The following is a 21483-nucleotide window of genomic DNA, read 5'->3' as shown; positions in this document are numbered from 1 at the left end:
TCTGCAGAGAAAAGCTGTGGTTGGACAAGACGACAGAATACAAGTTGGCAACTTATGCGAGGGCCAATCAGAGACTACAATGGGTGATTACTACTTTTGCCTAAACAGTCTCGCCTTGCCAAAGAACACGAGACAAGCTTTACAAAGAAAATGAATAAAAAAAAAAATGAAAAGGTTTGAGTTAACTTCATGGCCTTTATTCGGAGACCGTTGAGATTCTGGGGGACAAAAGCCAAAATCTCAGCCCTGCGTCTTCAGAACTCAAGCCCTTGTGGCTTATGGTGACACAATCGCAACAGTCTCCTTCAAGAACAAACCGATGCAAGCCTCTTGTTCCTCGTATTTTATCAGTCACCCTGTTACAAAACCCATCGAGCTAGCAGATTGCTCCCCGGTACTCCTCTCTCACAACGATCCCCACTCCACCTTACACATTCTCCCTCCTTTCACGGATCCTCCTCAAGAGGATGACATTGAAGTATGCGGAGTTTTCGGAACAAACTGCGTCTTCTTCCTGTAAATGCGCAAACTAAAACTAGCTTTCGGTCTGTATATATCCCTCAAAATATTCCCTCTAATTTGGTGACGTTTCAAAATGCATGTTGGCAGAATGGTTCTTTGGCGTGTGGCTTTTGGTGGGAAGCATCACTTGCCATGCTCTTCACGTGGCTCCCCTATGATGACCAAAGGTCCAGACAACCCTTTTGGGCACTCAACAAGAGAAACACGTCACCTTAGACGGCACTTGTTGAGAAGATGATGGCAGGCAAGGTATGTTTTAGGGGCCTCGATTGCATCACCAAGTCATTCCATGGAAACGTGAAGAATCACATAATTCTCAAGTTACATGGTCTCCAAAGGACCCCGGGCATATGCCCTGGACTGATATAAAGACCAGTTCTATCACTGACTCTACGTTGTGAACCGTGTCGAGATTAACAAAGTTGTATACTTCAATTCCAGTTCAAAACCTTGTCTAGTCTAATGCCAGAAGCGGCGCCTCGTATATGTACAGAAGGGATATCAAGTAAACGAGCTTGTGTAAACGAGTCTGATCTAAATGCGAGTGAGAGTGGTACAAGTGCTTGCGTAAAAAAAGGCTGATTCTGATCCCCAGTGCGTGGGCGGCTTCTGCCGTGCATGTAAAGAATGCAATGCGATGTTCCTCCTCCGCTCGCCGGGCCAGCACAGCATCAATGACGAGACGAATTCCAATGCAAAGACCGCCCAGGCGCCGTGTATCAGGGGGGCTCCATTCTCCTGCCGTCCCCCTTATCCGTCCGCCCAACCATCCATCCGTCCTGAACGCCGAGGAAAAAGGGGCAAAACAAAGTGCCGGGCAAAGTGTAAAGACCCCAGCCACCGTTTAAAAGCAAAAACAAAATCTAACATTCCCGCCCATTGTTTGAATATACCATTACCCCTTCCCCGCACCTGGGTTAGGTAGGTTCGCAGGGGACAACAGCCATGAGGTTGTGATTCGGTCCAGCCGGGCTGGGTGTGGCTCGGGACCCAGTGAGAGACGAGAAAAAAGGGGTATTGTGCAGAGTGCGAAATACTCGCCATTAAAAGGTGATAAGCGTGATATAGCGGTCCAACCGTCGAGGTGAAGGGGATTTAGTCCATCGACATGTCGTCTTCGTCAATGTAGGCCATCCGGGCCCAAATCCTCCAGTGAACAACGCCGACATGAGCAATACGCGTAGCGATATCCTCGATGCCACCCTCCTGCTGGCCCATTCGGATGGCCGCATCCAGTTCTCGGTCTCGCCCAGCGTCGAGGCTGCGGCTGCTCACTGGTACCCGGTTGCCCGTAGCAATCGAGAAGAGGCAAACGCCTGAGAGTGCCTTGAAGTAGCGGACCCGAGTAGCCAGCTCAGTCAAGAGTCGGCTGCGGTAGGCCTCTTCCATCTCTTGATACATGGGAGAAGACATGTTGCAAACGTTCTCTGTCAGCTTATCTTCGAACGAAGGGAGCATCTCCATGGGTGCCTTGGTAAATCGGAAGATCTGGAGGGCCAGCGAGGGGGCCATGGTTCGCCACTTCTCATGGTAGTGGGCATCATGAGGCGCCTGCTGGAGCAGAGCAACCAGCGACTCGCGGACATTTCGGGCCTTGGTCTTGCTCTCGTTGGCATCCAATGCAAGGTACGAAGGGAGGACCAAGGAAGATCGCGGTGATGATGAAGCCGAACCAGCCGAGCTAAGAGCAACGCTTGCAGGTCGCGAGAGTGAGGGGGGAGTGTTGAAGTTGAACTCGTGACCGTCCTTGCTCGAGGACATGGGCAGGTCGTCATCTGACCCAAGGCTGGCAAAGGCGGGGGCCAGATTGCATCGTGCAACCCGATCAAGATCATCAAACATGCGCATGCACACGTCGAGGTTAATCGCGTCAAGGATGTCGGACCGAACCCTACCTAGTCGATCCTCGTCGAAGAAGAAAGTTCCTGGCAGCGGCTTCTCGCCGGCAGAAGGAAGCATTGATCGGGAAAGTCCTTCAAAGAAGACACCCATCTCGCCGAAATGAGACGACATAGATCCAGCTCCAGCCGGGTACGTCTGAGCTGCCTCCTGGTACCAAGGCTTCGCATCGCCAATATCCATCTTGCGGTTTCGGAGCTTCTTCATCAGGAACTTTTGCTCAAAGGCTGTCGTCTCCTCAATGAGGGCTGGTCGAAGGCAGCGGATCTGGTGGTTTGCAACGTCCAGCTTCATCGCCTCAAGAACGCTGAGTAGACTTCGCATGCCATTGACAAGCTCATCCACGTCATTGTTTCGGTTTCCGTTGCTGAGTTGCTTGTGCATCGAGTCGACCCAGTCGTCCCGCATGGGTGCGCAGTGTGACTTGAGGACCCGTGAGAGCCACGAGGCGAGCTTCTCAAGATCAGCAATGCCTCGGTGGAATTGTTGCATCAAAAGATCAACGTTGAGGCCCTCATCCAGAAACTGGCGGTCCCGCTGTGGCACCAAAGTTTGAATGATTTCTTTGACAGACTTCAGGAGCTTTGGCAAGCACCAATCGTCTCCCGTTCCGTACTTTTCATAAAAGCTTGGGCGATCCACAATGAACTCGACCAGTTGCTCCTTCAGATTCGTCCAGAAAACACTCGCGCGGTCGTGTTTCCTTCGCCCCTTGTCGCCTTCCACATTGGGTCTGAAGTGTAGCTCAGGATCAAAATTGATATCGTGCCTTAGCTTTGGGTTGTTGATTATTTTGGAAACCTCGAGCTCGCTCAGACTTGTCTTGGTAACTGGGGGCTCGAGGGGTTGATAAGCAGGAGATCTCCGGGTTTCTGGGGCCGGACTTGATGATGCTGTTGAGGTCTCGGATGGGTTCCGCGAGAGCGGCGCCGCCACCGGGGATGCTGTATGTGAAGGGTCGGTGTACCGTCGTGGTGAGACCTGTGATGATTGCGTGACCTCAACCTTCTCGTCCTTCGCTGGCTTCCTCGTTGTCTCCTTCTCAGGTCTGGCATCGCCTTCGCCATTGGGCCCGGGAGCCGAGGTCGACAGATTCTCCCTCGTCCGCCCAAATTGGCGTCCATACCCCTGATCCGCCGTCATGGTTGGTGATGGTGTTCCTTTCCGGCTTGTCTAGGGATCCTTCCAATGCCCAATAACGACAATTCGTCTCGGTAGTAATTTTTTGGTTGTCGCTAAGGAAGGGGTTTGGTCCAGTAAAGTCAAGACCGACTCTTGTCAAAGATTATCGCTTTGTGTGGGCTCGGGAAATACTAGAAGCGACAGCTGGTCAGCACTGTAAAGGGGCCGAAAGCATGAGGGCGCAGATTGAACGCGAGGTGCGTGCCCGAACAGTCACGAGCCAAACGGCCAGCTGCAGATGCAGACGGCTAATGGCTGTCGAGCTGACCAGGCGTTGTGCTCCGAGGACAAGGTAGTCGACGGATTAGCCCCTTCGACAAGTTGTGGAAGGGGAGAGGCTGTCGAGATTGTGCGGCTGACTTACATGGGAGGGTGCAAGTGCCCGAGTAGGTGGGTGAATCAATGGTCTGGGGTATATGAATCGTTGTGGGATGGCTCTCAATGTCGAATTGCCCGCCTTGAGTGCTGAGAGTCGGGATGTCGAGAAGAACTCGTTGGCTGGTCGTCGAGGCCCGGGTCGGACGGCGTGTTTGTTTGCCTGCAGGAGGCTATGCTTGGTATTGCGTTGTGTAACGGAGGCTGGTTATGCCCTCTTCTTATTTCAGAATGTCCTGTCGGTGCGTTGCCTCGCAGTTCGTTTCGGTCGTGGTGTCGTCTTTCTTGTTTTGTCTAGGTACTCTATCGATCCAAGGTGGCCATGTAAGAAGCAGTAGGCGTCGGTTTATGGTACTGGTCTATAGTTTCCGGAAAGAGCGAAGAATGTTCAGAACAAGCAGCAAGAGCTAGGAGGAGAAAGAATTCCAGAATGGGAAGACAGAAATAGGAAAGGAGGAAGAAAAGGAAGGGAGAAAGAAGAAAGAAGAGACGGAAAGGGGTGCAGACGGGGATATTGATATGGATGGATGGATGGATGGGGATGGATACAACGCAGGGTGCCACTTGGGTTGGGATTTAGACTCCTCCACCTTCGAGCTTGATCTTGAGACAGACTCATGGGCAGAACCATCCATGATTCGAGTCAAGAAAGGTCTTTTCCACCAAGCCAGAAAAAATAGGGAGGCCGACGGCGGAGAGCCATGGCATGGCATGACAGCCCGATGGGTAAGGTGTGGTGGTGGGCCAGTGACCTGTGGGTGACAGAGCAGGGGCAAGCGATCCCCGGAGGAGGCAAAAATAAACGGAATGGTCTGGCCATGCTCGTCACTGCAATATTCCTGTGTTTTCTTGGACCCCCTAGCCATTCCAGTCGATGCGCGGTATCCACATGTACTTGTCGACCCTGACGCTCATGTTTGCAGGGTTCGCGCCAGTGCGGGCAGTCCTGGGCCATTTCTAGGGGGGGGGTGGCCGTGTTTGATGGTGTGTTTAGCTGTTTCTGGGCCGGTACGGGGTGCGCGTACTCCGTACAGTGTACCTGTGCCCCTAGGGAGGTGTGGTGTAGGTTAAAAGGCGTTGCATCGACTGGCACTAACAACCTGGGAACAGCAGTGGAAGTCTCCGCCAACCGCCTCCTGAATCTACGCCAAAGGCCTGTCACTGGCCCATGGCCGCGAAGCAATAGCGGACGGACTCGTACTGTGCTATACCTATTAGCCACCACCTGCACCGACTGTGTCCAGGGCAGGGCAAGACGCCTAGGCCCAGGGCAGGACCGCCAGCACCAGCCGAGCCGAGGACGGGATATGAGCTGGAGCGGTCGAGGTTCCTCTCACTGGGAGAAAAAAGTCGGTAGCCACCGCCACCGGAGGACGGGACCCAGCTGGAGCCCTGGTGCAGGTGCGCAAGCGTCGGGTGCGGTGCGTGGGCAAGGCCGACGAGGGTTGTAGCGCAATCTAACACTGCAGCGACAGCGTGACCCTCCCGATATTTGGATCTGAGCCATCTTGCTGCTATCGTCTCGGCCTCCCGTCTCTGTTAGATGAGAGGAAATCAAAGGTCAGGCGCTACTTGAGTCAGTCCAGGGTGGGCCACGAGGACATAGGGATAGCTGACCCTATCTTGCAGTCTCGTAACGATTTTCGTTTGTCTTTCAGCACTGAGTAGGAAGGTATCGAATGGTAGACGCGAAGTCGAGTGTCAGCATGGTCATGACGATGGCGACGATGGCAATGTATGTACAGTCTGACCCCACAGGCAGTGGAGGCCATTCAGCGATGGATGGGTCCACGGGATGGTGAAGGTGGGATCGATCCATGGAGGCAGGCGGGAGTCGTAAAAGGAAGGAACGGACTGTGCATGACACGGGAAAACTCTGGCACGTCTGAGGTCTGCGGCAGAAAGCCACATCACGCACGCACACACTGAGCACGATTGGAGGTGAAGAGCACCCTCGACATTCTAGGTGCATTTTCTTGCTTCAGGATGAAAGGAATCTCAACAAGACGATACCCATGATCCATCCAACCACACATGCATCTTGGGACGACAGGGTAGAGAACCTCTCAGCTGCCAAAGGAGGGTCAAGTCCCAGGAACATCGACCGAAACGGACCCAGGGATTGGCCTGGCCCGCCTTTTCCTCCAGGGGCATCACAGTCACTCGGGACCTCTCCCATTGAACCGTCCTGGGGGTGCCACTGGACGCTCGCCCCAGGAAGACTTTTCCAGGGCTCTCTAGGGATCACCAGGGTCGCGCTAGCTCAGTTCGAGGGGCCACTGAAAGATCCATCCGCCGCCGCCGCTGATCTAGAAGCGGGCCAGAAGCGTGCAGATACAGTGGACGGCGGAGTCGCTGGCGACTAATGAGCCGCCCCAGCTGCGTTGCTTCGGCCGCTACGAGTCGTTCTGCAACTCTCGCTGGCCAGCAGAGCAGTCAGTTGGTTGAGTGTGAGGTCACTTCGCCCTCAAATCCGAGGAGACGTGCTGACTGAAGAGTCGGGCTCTTGACTCTTGTTGGAGTGAGGCCCGGAGACACTGCCTCTTTACTACGTCAATTCAGCGCCCGCGATGCGGCAACTCTGGCTTCGGCTCCGACACCGACGCTCATTCAGCAGCAGTGGCATCCCGCTCATGCCGTCCTCCGCCACCACCACATCTGCTTGCTCTCATAATCATCTTCGCCGTCGCCTCCTCCGCCTACAGCCTGCGCATGTAAACACCATCGTCAGCGGCCCTCCTTCCCCACGGAACGGTTGCGCTTCGCCACGACGGGAAAACACCGCTATCGCTGTAATCTTCCGATGAGGGCAGGGGTGCGTGCGAGGTACGATGGGGAGGGCAGCAAAGTATCCAAGGTTGACACAGACCGTCGTGCCATTTCCCTCATCGCCAGATAATGCGACTTCGTCGAGGCCTTCACGAGTGGATATGTCATCGCACCTCCAGAACCTCTCCAGGACTCGACGACGGGTGCACAGGCGTCGATTCAGCAAGGCGACGGGCAATCGATAGGGTTCGGTGTCGCCAATTGGACAGCGCCGCAGGTAGCGCATCCCGGCGTGGTGGTACTGGGACCTGGCTCTGGTCTATCTAATCTCTTCCAACCAAGTGCTCCGGTCCACTGCAAGGTGAAGGCCAGCATGTTCCATGCGCGGGAAGGTGTAGGGAGCACCTCGGCACCGCCTAAGGGATATTGTTGTGTTGGATTGGTGGAGGTTCACTTTGATGGTGTTGTCGGGACGTGGAAATAGCGTCCCGGATGGGGAGCGATATTCAGGGCGGGCGAGCAAGTCAGGGTTCACCCACGTTTTGGCCACAAAGAGTGTTACCAGCAATGACTAGCTAGACTCGTCGATGGGTGCGGTCATGGTGCCGCTGTGTCGGTCGGACGGTGGTGGTGCGTTGTGGTGTGGTTTGGCGCTGGGCTCTGGGGCTGCCCTCGTCAGGTCTCCTGGTCTTCCCTGTCGGAGCAGGGAGGATGCATAAGTTCAACACCAGACCAGCGAAGAGACCACCAGTTCATTCTTGTCAGAGTCGAGCCTGTGAGAGAGTCGGTCTGGCTCTGGCTGGCGTCTGTTCGATGTGCCTGTTGTCCGGTGCCCAGCTGGCTAGCACTCCTATGGATGTCTGACCGACAGCTTTGGGCTCTTTCTTTGTCTTTGTTGTCACCCACACTCATCACTCGGTCCCTCGAGGCCCCCTTGCTATGAGTCAAGGACCTACGCAAGAGACAGCACAGGTCCATTCGCAGCAAGACAAAACACCATCCGTGTGGAGCCCACATCGCATCGCCATCCACCAGGACACGAAGTGGCCAACGCATCGATGCACCTTTGTCTGGGCCGTCCGTGGCTCAGAACTTGCTGGTGCTGCAATGCTGCACTGCTGCCCTGCCCAAGACGATGCGAGGCCATAAAAATGGATGCCATGCCATGGCATGCCATGACCGCGGTAGCCGCAGCCGCATCGACATCTCGTGCGATGGATGAGTCGTGGCTGAGATGGTGGTCTCTCGACGCCCACCCAACGGCGCTGTCTAGGTAATATCGGCAGCACAAAGCGGCAGCAGCGACAAAGGCCTCGATTTGCAAGAATGGCTGGCCTCTGATAAGTTTCACAATGCCTGAGATGCTCGATTGAGAGTCTCAACACCAAATCTCAGGTCTGACATGGGCTGTATCTTTTTTAGCATGCCCCTCGTGACAAGCAGCAACGTCCAATGCACCCAAAGTTCCAAGATCGTCAGCCGCCTCACCACTTCGCTCACTCGCACCCATGTCCAGCTCGTCTCGTCAAGCTGGCGGGGACCTGTTAATCCCCTCCCCCATGTCTAGAGGTAGCCACACGCAATTCAGAAACGAAACCGTCTCGGACATGGCGAGGCTGCACTGTCTCTGCACTTGCAATCAAAGCTGAAGCCCCGAGGAATTTTCTGAACCTTGAGGTTCTTCCCACTGTTAGTAACCTAGACCCGCAGGGATACAAGCCACTCCCTCTATCCCTTGCAACCGCAACAAAAAGTTGAGGCACTACTGCGCAGATAGGCGCTGAGCAAAAGGACGACACGGTCACGCGGCCAAGGAGCGAGGGCCGGAAACTGACAGAAAAAGGCTGCTCATCTGGCCGTCCCTGGCTCTAGCAAAAGCCAAAACACTCACCTCTGCTTGCGGCCAGGGCGGAATAGTCGATAGCGCCATGCAAGACTCCCAATACGAAAAGGGTTTTCCCAATCTCGAAGCCAACAACTCTGCTTACATGCTCGACTGGTATGCTCTAGAGTCGGCTTGTTGGTCTTTGACCATGGAGTCGGAAGCAAACGCAGGGCGAGAGGTCCAGAAGACGGTGTGTCGTACAGTAGAATCAAGGGACAATGTCGCCACCCCGACTCTCTGGTGGTCGTGGGCGCCTGGTCCCTGTTGCCCCGAAGGCGATTCCGATTCCTTGAGTGAGATGCTCCCTCCAGGAGCAGTGTCTTACTGGGTAGTATCACCGTCTCGAATCGCCTAGAACTCGCGCCTTGCATACACGCACCGCTTGCATCCATCCGTCCAGCTCAGCTTGCGTATGTAGCCGTACAGTAAGTATCACATACGGCGTTGCTTTTGCGCCTTCCACACCCAACATCCTTTCCGCAAAGTCCGATCAACTCTGGCAAATCTCGGCTGCCTCCTTTTGCGCAAATCGGCCACACCAGGAGGCGCTTAGCTTCAACTCTCGAGGTCCGCGTCAAAGGAAGCCTTTCCTTGCTGACCCTCCCATCCATCACGATGTTCAATTTCACGCATTGAGCACCTTTGCAGTGGTAGTGTAGCAGCAAGTCAGAATTGGGGGGCACCTCAAACTTCAGGCCGAGCTCGGGGCGATAAAGCTCGGGGCCGGGATCCACGGGGCCGCCAAGGAACCAGGCGCGGAAGGCCGCAGACTCGGTCTCTGGCGGGCTTGTCAACTTGCGGCGTAGGGCAATCCTCTCGGTCAGCATAGCACACCACTTGCTTCATACCTATTCTCACGGTGCGGGATGTGGACAGCCGCGTCCGGTGAGCAACTTGTCTGGCGAACGAAAAGGCTCATGGTGATTTGTGTGTTGCACGCTCGTATATGACGGCGTCTGACTGTCTGGACCATGGCTCCTTCATGTGCTATATGTGGCTGGCTGCGTCTGCTGCTTGGGCTTGAAGTCACATAACTGCTGGCTGTTGTTTCTTCTCATCTCAGCCTCTTGGGAGTTACGACAACTCTTTGTCATCCCTTCAGCCGCCCAGTTCATTTCATCTCGTCCCAACCAGCTCGTGCCGTCCGAGGCGTGGGGTCTGACTGGTAACTGGCAAATGTGCAATGCGGCTGAAGCGGTCCCAACAAAAGGGGACTCAGGGCCATCATCTCCGCAACAACTCCTCCTTATCCGATCTTGGGCAGTTCGCCCCCCATGTCTACCTAGTCGAATCGCCCCGGATTCCCCTCTTGGATGGAGTACGGAGAATCTTGGTTTCCTTTCTTTTTCCCACACCTCGCAGTCTGCGGCAATGTTCCGTTACACCAATCCAATTGTGAATCTGCTTCCTCATGCCATGACCCAAGCAATGTGACTGTGGTCAGCTCACAACGCCTCGTCCTGCAATCTCATCACGTTTGTACAACAAGTTCGTTGATGTGTAAATAAAGGAGTAAAGGGGGAAAGCGGTTTCTACTATGTTACCTACCCCTCCATATCCGAACTCTTTTCTCTGCGGCTCAACAACAGTGTGCCTTTGCCGCGCTACTACTGCTACTGTACCCCTAGGTACCCAGTGTGTTGGCGTGAGGCGCGAACCATGGCTTGGATTATCTTCAGCCTTGACGCCTTGCCGTGCCTCATCCACGGCAGAGATATGGAAAAGGGCCAATTTTTGAAACCGTCTTCAATGGCGAGTCATTGTGCCGTCCGGTCAGACATGGCAATATTCTGCGCAATGCGCCAGACGAAACCACCATGCGCTTGAACGAACCAATCCGACTGTGCTCACTCTTTCACATCTGAGAGCCGAGTTGTCGAAATGACAAGAAGGCACTGCGTCGTCTGTGCGACAAGCAAAGTTCCGCACGCCTTGTCCAATTCACTGAGATTGTTACTCCAGTCCCACGCACGCACGCACTCATGCACACACGCAGGCGCCTTGCGGCAATGAAGTGCATCAATTGGTTAATTGGCCTTATCAGGCGAGGTAACCACGGCACACCCATTGAGCAGGATCCAGATTGTGTTGGGATTCCAGACTCGGCTTCTGGCCTGACAACTCGCTGGAGTCTGGATGTAACGCAAACTCGCTGGATGGTGAGTCTCACCGGCGGCGCGCTGAAGTTTGTGTGAGGGAGCTAGCCATAGACTTCACAGCATGTCCTGTTCTTGGTGAATGGTAAGATCGTGATCGTGAATTTGCAGATTTGTACACATGGAAGCCGGAAACCCGCCCATTAGCTTGTTTATGCTTCGCCCCAGCCCAACTCCAAGCCCATCGTAATCATGGTAAAAACAGAAACGTCCCGTCGATAGGTAAACATGAGATCTAGTTGAGGAGGATGGAGACCTGGACAGACAGGTTAGCCAGGAGCCAGAGAGTGGTTCGAACGGTGTATCTGGACATACAGCCATGAGGACACAGCATATGCTTATGTATGGACTCAATCGTTCTCCTATCCTTGCACATTTCCAGAAGATGCCCATGAACCTAGCTGGTGTCAGCTCATCGCGCCGTGGGTTGGGAATCGTCGCATGCTATACCCGTTCTTATTCCTGTCCATGATACTCGGAGTGAAGTGGTGGACATATGCGCTCGTGCAGATGAGCAGTAGGAGGACGAGGAGGAGGGACTGGAAGTTGAAGAGGGCGGACTACGGCAACGTTAGCAGAGCGTAATTGGGGTTAAAGAGCACCGCGCATACCATTTTAGCGAGTGTTGATCTGGTCTCTTTCAAAAACAACAGCGGAGATTACTTATAATACGCGGGGGACAAGTCGTCGTCGAGAATCGCAAACGTCGCTCGAAGCAATCGCTTCAGCCTTCTCACATGCGCAATGTGTGCTTAGGGGTAAAGATTCGCCGAGCCGTGCCCTCTCACTAGGGGTGACGTCTACTGGACCCCACAAATTTACGGCCCCACCAAAGCCCCCCGTTGCAAGGCTGGCCGAGCGCATCTCTCCCAGCATCCGACTACATCTCTACGACGAGGCTGCGGGTAGTTGATCTCCAATCACGATCTTGAAGTCCTCGGTATCCTACTCCTCGTACCTGTGTATCGCTTGGGGAACGCTACGGCGTGATACAACACTTTCACCATGGAGCCTCGAGCCCGAGCCGGCAAGAATGTCGGAAAGATGAACTTTAGCCATGCCGAGCGTATGTTCACCTTCTTCTCTATAGCGTCCCCTTGACATCTAACGTTTTCTTCTCGACTACAGTGGCGCAGCTGCTCTACGCTCACGGCGACGTTCAAAACCCCCTCCCCGAGACGGTCCGAGTGCTCGACGAGATCCTCACAGACTTTATGCAGTCCATCGCGTTCGAGGCGACGCGGGCGGCAAACTACTCTGGCAGGCAAAAGATCAAGTACGAGGATTTCGAGTTTGCGTTCCGGAAGAACCCCGTGTTCCTCGGAAAGGTGCAGGAGGTGTTTGAGAAGCAAAAGGAGATCAAGAAGGCACGAGAGATTCTGCGCGACGGTGAGGACGAGATCATGAAGGACGCCGCAAATGAGGAGAAGCAGAGGGAAAAGACAGACGCGAGGGGAGCCGCTGCGTCGGCTGCCGCAAAGGCGGAGGAGGAGCTGGGCGAGGCCGACGACGATGCCGAGGCGGAAGCAGATGCGCTTGGTAAGAAGCGCTGAGGCGGGTCTCTGAATATTTCAGCATCTTTTTGGCGTTCAACAAGCGAGACTACCTATGGGCTTGGGATTTGGTATTTGGGATTCTTGTGGCCTACCGGAGTTATTGGAAATTGCATCAACATTGCACATTGTCACGAACTATCACGCAAGCGTTGGTTTCTGGGGAGTTTGGTGTGAAAAGAAGACCAACAGGACTTTGGCCCCCACGTTTCTATCGCAATTGCTATCATAATTACAGGGCGCTTTTTGGGGTTGTATTTTTCATATGCGGTCTGGAAATGGAAGTTGACTGATACTCACTGAGAAGCTGATAAGCAGAATTCCCCAACACACACTCCAGCGGTCAGCACTTTTCTCACGCCCACGCCCACACCATCTCTTCTTCAGCAACCAGGCTTCACTAGTCAGGGCCGATCGGCAAGACTCCGTCCCTCGTGGGAAGTTGGGGAATAGCACGGAGGTTGTATCCCGGGGCCCACCCGACCCGACTCCGGAGCGAAGCCGGGGGGTGCTGCGTCTTTTTGGTTGCAGAGCCAAGAGCCATGATGGATGCAACCGCCTGTTCTGGTCACATCCATCCCAACCCACCACATTTTTTTTTGTCTCCCTTTCTCGAGACGCCTATTCGCCACCCAACAGCGCCTCGTCGCTCTGCTTTTCTGGCCTCCGTCAGCAATCTCTGCACCTGATCTGAATGGATCCCCCAGCTGATCCGCGACGGCCCGGCCGATAGCGGCGAAACCGGCACCGAGAAGTGCTGATGACTCGTTCCTGCGCTGCAGCTGTTTGTTTCGCCTTGTCATGAACGGGAGGATTTCAGACAAGTCCCACCCCCACTCGTCATCCTCTTTGCACATTCGTCGGACTGTGCTGCTGTGAGAGAAGAGGAGAAAAGAGGATCCCCATCCCATGATGGGATCGTTGGTCCGCCTGCCGGTCGGCTTCCGCTGCGGGGTCTGGATCGCTCATGGGTGGTTGGGACTTGACGCTTCTCGGTCGTTGATCTAGGCCTGGTTGAGATTTCTCCCATTGGTAAGCTTTGCGTTGACTTCACTGTGACTCTTGGTCGTCGGCTCGTCTCCTCTGTGCTGCCCATCCGTCGTCGCCGTGTCAAGCAACCCTCACGACGACAGTGATAGCCTCTCCGTCTATCCGGCGCCATGGATCAGGACTCCAGGATCCCGCCGCCTTATGAAGAGATTCCTCAGACTCCCGGCGCCAAGCTGGCACCTGGGAATGTGGAAGAATCAGGCCGTCATCTGTTGCCGGTGCCTTCACCATCCCCCAGCTTAATGGGAACCAAGCTCGACGACTCGAATTACGACGAACTCCGCCGGTTGTCGCTAAGTCCCTCTCCATGCCCATCTCCCATCCCCATGGGACGCCTTCCACACAATGGCGCCGAGTTGCACGGCGACGCAACACCCACCCGATGGCAGGTATTCTGGGCCAGGAACAAGCCCGCTGCCCTCGTTGCCTTGTCCCAGTTCTTTGGTGCCTTGATGAACCTCAGTGCCCGCCTGGTTGAGCTCGAAGGCAACGGCATGCACCCCGTCCAGGTGCTCCTCATGAGACAGTTCATGACGGCGTGTTGCTGCTCGGCGTATATGTGGTGGAGCAAGACGCCCGACTTTCCGTTTGGTAAAAGGGAGATCCGATGGTTGCTGTGGCTGCGTGGGTTGTCTGGGTACTGGGGTATATACGGCATGTGGTATTCTATGATGTATCTCCCACTCGCAGATGCTACCGTTATCACCTTTCTGGCCCCTGGGGTTGCTGGTTTCATATGTTGGTTTGCACTCCGTGAGCCCTTTACTCGAATCGAGCAGCTCGCGACCCTGGTGGCCCTCTTGGGTGTGGTGTTGATCGCTCGTCCCACTTCACTCTTCTCCCAGTCCGGCGAGGAACAAGATCCCTCGGCGACTGAGCCGCCAGAAGGTGGAATACCCGGCGCAGATCACGAGGCCACATCTGAGGAGCGATTAGTAGCTGTCGGCGTTGCCCTTGTGGGCGTCCTAGGGGCGGCTGGTGCCTTCACAACCCTGCGAACAATTGGAAAGCGAGCCCACCCCCTGATCTCTGTCAACTACTTCGGCGCCATCTCCACCATCCTCTCGGCCCTGTTTCTGATTTTCGCACCTATCCTCGACGTCGCTCAACCAGGCCTGCGCTGGGTCACCCCATCCACCGCCAAGCAGTGGTTGTTGCTGCTCCCTCTGGGAATCCTGGGCTTCATCATGCAATATCTTTTGACTTCGGGTCTCGGAGCAGACAAGTCGAACCGTGCCAACGCCATGGTCTACACGCACATGCTCTTTGCGGCGAGCTTCGACCGATGGGTATTTGGCCATCGCATGGGCTTGATGAGTGGTGCAGGATGCACATTGATCCTTGGAAGTGCCATCGGAGTCGTTTTGATCAAGAAGTCTCCGCCTCCCAAGGTGCCTGCGGATGACGTTGAGAGGCACGGGAACTTGGCCGGCGAAGCGGAGGGATCTCCCATGTTGTTACCCGACTCAGGCACGTCTGAAGAGATGAGGATTTCCCGATAGATTGGTGGTACGAAGGGTCCAGCTCAAACAGGGGACATAAAAGTTTGATATAGAAGTAGATTGAATGAACAACGTCAGGAATGGACATTTATATGTGTGTTAATTTGCCTGATGTCTAATTGTACTAGGGAAGCACGATTGTCATCAACTGGACACGTGTGGGCTTGTCACTATAAAGGACTCCGGCCACATTGTTTTCCAGTTATCCTCCAGCAACAACACTTCGTCAGCTCTTAGTTCTCTGCATGCCTCTTTCTATTTGGGCCTCTAGGCTGTTCTATGTTGACTATTTGGAAATCACGTCTTATACGAAAACAGAAGCCGTGTAACAACTTGGTCTACCGATGTAAGTGATTGACAGTCACTCTAGGTCAGGTGGGTTCTGTATGCGAGGCATGTTTCCGTGGAGGTGTATCCCAGACCAGAACCGAATTTTGTCATGTCATTTTGGTGCTGGTTGTAGTTATTTGTGAAAGAGTATATTTGTTGTATCTTAGGCTCCTTTCATCGATGGAGGTACTTCGATGCATGTGAGTGGAGGTATTCAAAGTCCAACTACTTGGTCGAGCTAGTATCTTGGATAAGTCGGACCTATGCAAGTCCTTAGAAACTGGATATAGAATAAAGCCAACTATGAAATGATGAATCTTTCATGAATTCAATTGAGTGGTTGTTCACTGGGTGTATCTCCTAGTGCCCACAAGACTGCAACGCGTACCTCGCCCCACCTTGACCACGTGATAGCCTTAGTACAAGCGGGGTACAAAAAGTTTGATCAATGAAGCTATCACAGCCAAAGTCACATACAAATTATTTTGAACTGAACAATGGCTACGCTCTCAATTCCACAAGAGGCACAAGCCCTCAATGCCTACGATGACATGAGCTTTATCAAGGAAAATCATAGCCATCAAATGCACCCTAATGACCCGACCCGGGTGGCTGTTTTTCCGGCCGATAAGGCCCGCGGCACCAAATTTGAACCCTTCCCCGTAGAGACACGCAACTTGCACATTAACACACCGCCGCCATCGCCGCTGCAGCTTTTCCAGCTTTTCCTTCCTATCTCCCTCGTTGAGAGATGGGTCCAATACACTCAAAGCTGGCTTCTTTGGCTCAAGGAAAATGAGGTTGTCGATAGCTGGAATACCCCGATGACAAGGAAGGCAAGGCTGCGAGCTTGGCAAGGGACCTCTGTTGCAGAAGTATATGTATGGCTTGGAGTGCTAATTTATATGGGTTTACATAAGGAAAAGACTATCAAGAGCCATTGGAGTACTCCAAAGCCGGGGGAACAGCGCCCTTTACACTCTATCATCAGGTTCATGCCCTATTGGAAGTTTCAGATCCTTCACCGCCACCTTCGCCCTTTTGACTACACCAAGATCGACGAGACCGGGCCTCTTCCGAAGGTATTCCAAGCCTGTGACGAGTGGTCTAATCATATACAAGCTGCGTCGGCGGAGATCTTCATCCCGGGCTCTCATCTCGCTATAGATGAGTGTACGGTCCGCTTCACAGGCAGGTCCAACGAGACAACAGTCGTCAAAGGCAAGCCTATTCCTCGAGGCTTCAGGATCTAGGTTGTTGCACAGCAAGGGTTTTTTATCCACTGGTTCTAGCACATCACGGGCGCACAATACGGCGCCGTTGGTGTTGAGCTTCCTCCCGCAAAGCGCCGCTACACCCGCCGCACGCAAGGATCACAAGAGACACAAGAGGGCTCCTCAGACGAGCCTATCGCCTTGAACTCGACTCAAAGCGTCGTCGTGGCCCTAGCAAATATACTGCCAAAAGCGACATATCACGTCTTCGTCAATAACCTCTTCTCGTCGGCAGATCTCTTCCGCAGCCTCCGCATGCATGGCCACGGAGCCACAGGCACGGCTCGAGCTAACAGCGGCATCAACGAGGAGCTTGTTCACGATCTCAGAGGCGATAAAAGGCTAGGTACTAGCTACGACTTTAACCAGGTTAAGGTGATCCCTACGGCTGACAATCAGGTATCACGCTAAGACGCTTTCACATATAAATCTCTTACTAATTTGTCTTCTCTTCATCTCACAAGGTCAACCAAGTCGCTTGGAAGGATAACCGCCTCGTCTTGTTCTTTACGACCGTTTTTTCCGGCGAGGAGCGCGTTGAACGCCGCAGAAAGAAGCCCTCCTCCAAGAAGCCCGAGGCCCGTCAGATCCGCCGCTTCTTTGGCGATGAAGCTATTAAGGATATCTCTATCCCTACTGTTGCCGCCGAGTATAATGATGAGATGAATCACGTTGATCGGGGCGATCAATTGAGGTCATATTATGCGTATGATCATCCCTTGCGCCGCGGCCCTTGGCAGGCTCTTTGCTGGACCTTCTTGCTTGACGTTGCACTCGTCAATAGCTACGTTATTCAGTTACGGGGTCCTGAGCCAAGTTGGAAGCGATTCACAACTCAGAAAGAGTGGCGAGAATGCATTTACAACGAGTTATTTAACACCTACGCCCAGAAAAGCCAGTCGCGGCAACGTTACAGAGCAGGCGACGAGAGTGACCTTCAAAGCCCTAATTTACAGCGTGTTCACATCAATCGAGAGGTCAATCATGTCTATCGCAAGGTAAACTCAGCCTGCCTTGCTTGTAAGGGCTTTCGGCAGGGGCAGATAAGGTCAAAAGGTGAGAAAACAAGTCCCTTCCAGGAGCTCAGCAGTAACTGCCAAAGCCGGAAGCAGACTAGGTACGGCTGCCGCTTGTGCAATGTCGCGATTTATAACAGCCAATATTGTTGGGACTTCTATCACCATGTAATTTAGGTGTGGCATTAAGTACCTTTCATTTGATGCATTTTAATTGGCCCCAACCCCTCGTCGTGACCTGGTTGCAGTCTTGTGGGCACTGAGGAGATAGGGTGAGGACGTGCTCGGTGATCACGTGACCTATCATGTCGCGAAGACGCGCCTGGACCAGGAGCAACTAAGCTTCGATCGCAAATCTTTGGAGCTTCAGGCTGCTACATCAACAACCACTTCGCATCACCACCAACCACGAGACCTCATCCCAATTCGATCAGAATCGTCGCGTCGATAAGATAGTTCGCAGAATATCGGAAATTCCAACAGAACTCGGCGCCCACCGACATTATGGTCCAGATCAGCGAGGTGAAGGGGAACAAGCGAGACAATCGCACGGCTGCCCACACTCACATCAAGGGCTTGGGCTTGAAGTCAGATGGATACGCAGAGAAGCAGGCCTCTGGCTTTGTTGGCCAAGTCGGCGCCCGTGAGGTGAGCCTCCAAAGGTATACAAAGGCTCATCAATAGTTTGCTGACCCATCCGGAACAGTCTTGCGGCGTCGTGGTGGACTTGATTCGAGCTCAGAAGATGGCTGGCCGAGGTGTCTTGTTGGCAGGAGGTCCTGGAACTGGAAAGACGGCACTCGCGCTCGCCATCAGCCAAGAGCTGGGCACCAAAATCCCCTTCTGCCCCATCGTGGGTAGCGAAATTTACTCGACCGAAGTTAAGAAGACCGAAATGTTGATGGAAAACTTCCGAAGAGCGATTGGGCTCAAAGTCCGAGAGACAAAGGAGGTGTACGAGGGAGAGGTTACAGAGCTGACCCCCGAGGAGGCCGAGAACCCTCTGGGTGGCTACGGCAAGACCATCAGCACACTGCTCATCGGCCTGAAGAGCGCAAAGGGACAGAAGAAGCTTCGCCTCGACCCCAGCATCTACGAGGCTATCCAGAAGGAGCGTGTCACAGTGGGAGACGTCATCTACATCGAGGCGAACACGGGCGCATGCAAACGAGTTGGTCGATCGGACGCCTATGCCACAGAATTCGACCTCGAGGCGGAGGAGTACGTGCCCATCCCCAAGGGCGAGGTGCACAAGAAGAAGGAGATTGTGCAAGATGTCACGTTGCACGATCTGGACGTGGCCAACGCGCGACCCCAGGGCGGACAGGATATTATGAGCATGATGGGCCAGCTGATGAAGCCCAAGATGACTGAGATTACCGAAAAGCTGCGTGCTGAGATCAACAAAGTGGTCAGCAAGTATATTGACCAGGGTGTGGCTGAACTTGTGCCAGGCGTCTTGTTCATTGATGAGGTAAAGTCCCCCCAGTGTCCCCCGTCTCATATCGGGACGGGAACCTATGGCTAACCGACGGGATCGTTTCATAGGCGCATATGCTCGATGTGGAGTGCTTCACCTACCTGAACCGGGCCCTGGAATCGCCCATCTCGCCCATTGTGGTCTTGGCCTCCAACCGGGGAATGTGCACCATCAGAGGCACCGACGGTATTGTCGCAGCTCACGGAATCCCCTCCGACTTCCTGGCTCGGCTGCTCATCATTCCCACAACGCCATACGAGGCGGATGAGATCAAGCGCATCGTGCGGATACGTGCCTCGACCGAGGGCGTCTCAGTCTCGGACGCCGCCATCGACAAAATCGCGGAACACGGTGTCCGTATCAGTATGCGGTACTGCCTGCAGCTGCTAACTCCCGCGAGGTAAGCCCACTTTGGTGAAAGGGGTTGAACCTCCCCCTTGGGATGCACCGAGACATGGTTTGACTGACGGTGAACAAACAGCATTCTTGCCAAGGCCAACGGCCGTTCGCAGATCGACGTCCAGGATGTTGCGGAGTGCGAGGACCTGTTCCTTGACGCCCGTCGCAGCGCGGCGCTCCTCAACAGCGAGGCCGGACAAGGCTTCCTGTCGTAAACGGGGGACGACTGTAAGGCTCGGGGTTTTGTTTAGGTCTAGACGGCGCTGGGACGGGAGGGAAGGGGAGAAGTGCTATGCATAATTACTGTTTAACTGAACAGGGTCACAGGATTTCAAGAGGATTTTCCGAGGCGATACGAAAATACCTGCTTCCTGGCTGACCCGTTGTGTACTTGATAGGGAGCCATGGATGGAAAATACTTGCAAACAAGAGGTTCGGCGTCGGGCTGGGTCACATCGAATGACCATCATCATCAGAATGCCATTTGCGAATACCTAGTCAGCTTGAGCTCCCCGTGGGGGGGATCTCTCCCTTGTTATTGCTCCCATTATGCTAATTCTAGACCAAACAACAAAGGGGCCCCTCACCCCCTCCCACAAGTCCTTTGATGACTGACTCACTCAAACTAATGGGGAAACTGGGGAGGATGGCTGGATCCGGATGGATGCCAACGATGAAAGACCATTTCGACAGCCGTCTTGCACCAGGATTGGATTGCTGACCCGCCCTGTTGGGTTCACTCTCTGGCTATCTGTCAAAGGGAAATCAGGTTTGCCCATCACGTGCACAAGACCTATCCCATGCCAATTTCGGCGCGGACATTGTCTTTGTCTCAGAGCTCGCCAAGCATCCCATTCCAGCCCCAAGACACGGTCTACGTACATTCCGGCAGCGCATTGTCGCCGTTGGATGAGGCTGGACGAGGAGGAAGTAGGGGGAAGGGGGCAAGCGTTCGCTCGGGCCAGCTGACGACCGGCATTCACTTCCATTGCACGACTACAAAGGAGGGCGGAGACAAAAGCAGCAATGCTGGGCTTGCCCTGGAGAGGCAGGGCAGGGGAGAAGCGCCGCGCACCTGGGGGAGAAAGATGATATATCATGGCAAAGTCCGTGGACCTTCCTTTGTGTGTGTGCGCGCCCTTCTCTTCGCTCCGTTTTGTTGGGTCCAGCGGATGAGTCTGTTTCTTTTTCAGGAGCATCCACACACACACATTGGCCACACACACACACATACACACATACACACCCTGGTTCGTTCACGCTGCTGGTGCCACTGGAGCCTGCGGCATCTGCCTTGTCCAGTTTGCGGCTGCTGTATGCTCCCTAGTGGTTGCTACGGACAGACGGGACAGTCTACGGGGGCAAACGCGAACAAAGCAGGGAAGGCTGATGGGGTTGCTGTGACTCTCTCACCAACCAGAGCAAGGCCAGGGCATGTTCCCCGCCGTTCACTCTAGTTACCCCGGGACTAGGACGTTTTAATCTATCTACCCGTCGTCGGAGAGGGTAGACGCAGAGAGGGAGTTGACGCGAGAGAGAGAGAGAGAGAGAGAGAGAGACTCACACAGTTGAAGAGACAGGGCTGCTGTTGGTGGGCGAGTTTGGGATACTGCAGAGGAGGCGAAAAGAGAGAGAAAGAGAAGACTTCAAAGAGCATCCGATAATGGAATCACGCCTCATGTCCTGCCCCAGGCACTGATTGACCGACTGGCCCCAGTTTCATTGTCCTCTTGCCAGGCACACAAAGACTTGGCCAGCACAGACTGGCCCCGACACACGAGCACCGTCGACGCTCTTTGAACCAAAAAAGACTTGGTTGGAACTCAGAAACACCTTCTTTCCGCCAAGGCTTGACCTTATTACCTCTTGTTCTTGCCGGGTTTCGCCCAGGTTGTTGTTGTTGCAACTCATCTCAACTATACTCAACCTTCTCAGCCTTCTCGCTCAAACATATCCAACTCCACCCTCAGCCGCTACGCTACGTTCAGGGTACAAGGTTGTGTGGTTGCCAAAAAGTTGGCGCTTCCCGCTCTGGCCCAACCTGCCGCTCACAGCGTCTCGCATTCGTTCGTTTGCCAGGCAGCCCAGCCG

General features: G+C 54.2%; 5 protein-coding genes across 5 annotated transcripts; 3 read left to right on the top strand and 2 right to left on the bottom strand.

The window, feature by feature from the left end:
• Positions 1–1617: 1617 nt before the first annotated feature.
• LRP88_10351 (T-complex protein 11-domain-containing protein) lies at positions 1618–3564 on the bottom strand (the record flags this gene model as incomplete). Its single annotated transcript, XM_083246815.1, has 1 exon — positions 1618–3564. The coding sequence occupies one exon, from the start codon at positions 3562–3564 to the stop codon at positions 1618–1620; it is 1947 nt and encodes a 648-aa protein (XP_083097928.1).
• A 7459-nt stretch (positions 3565–11023) lies between these two features.
• Positions 11024–11402, bottom strand: LRP88_10350 (protein kish; the record flags this gene model as incomplete). The annotated part of the gene is made up of 4 exons (XM_083246814.1): positions 11024–11044; positions 11104–11185; positions 11239–11348; positions 11400–11402. The coding sequence occupies 4 exons, from the start codon at positions 11400–11402 to the stop codon at positions 11024–11026; spliced, it is 216 nt and encodes a 71-aa protein (XP_083097927.1).
• A 391-nt stretch (positions 11403–11793) lies between these two features.
• On the top strand, positions 11794–12341 carry LRP88_10349 (transcription initiation factor TFIID subunit 13; the record flags this gene model as incomplete). Its single annotated transcript, XM_083246813.1, has 2 exons — positions 11794–11854; positions 11917–12341. 2 exons carry the CDS (start codon positions 11794–11796, stop codon positions 12339–12341), a joined length of 486 nt encoding a protein of 161 aa, XP_083097926.1.
• Positions 12342–13253: 912 nt separating this feature from the next.
• LRP88_10348 (DMT family transporter) lies at positions 13254–14893 on the top strand (the record flags this gene model as incomplete). The annotated part of the gene is made up of 2 exons (XM_083246812.1): positions 13254–13261; positions 13519–14893. The coding sequence occupies 2 exons, from the start codon at positions 13254–13256 to the stop codon at positions 14891–14893; spliced, it is 1383 nt and encodes a 460-aa protein (XP_083097925.1).
• A 3124-nt stretch (positions 14894–18017) lies between these two features.
• Positions 18018–19607, top strand: LRP88_10347 (RuvB family ATP-dependent DNA helicase pontin; the record flags this gene model as incomplete). Its single annotated transcript, XM_083246811.1, has 4 exons — positions 18018–18161; positions 18220–18987; positions 19062–19393; positions 19475–19607. 4 exons carry the CDS (start codon positions 18018–18020, stop codon positions 19605–19607), a joined length of 1377 nt encoding a protein of 458 aa, XP_083097924.1.
• Positions 19608–21483: the final 1876 nt, after the last annotated feature.

Source organism: Fusarium phalaenopsidis, assembly GCF_050370095.1.
Source record: "Fusarium phalaenopsidis strain FUZ10S chromosome Unknown contig_32304, whole genome shotgun sequence".
Lineage (NCBI taxonomy): Eukaryota > Fungi > Ascomycota > Sordariomycetes > Hypocreales > Nectriaceae > Fusarium > Fusarium phalaenopsidis.
Note: the sequence above shows the minus strand (reverse complement) of the source record. Positions and strands in the feature narration are given on the sequence as shown.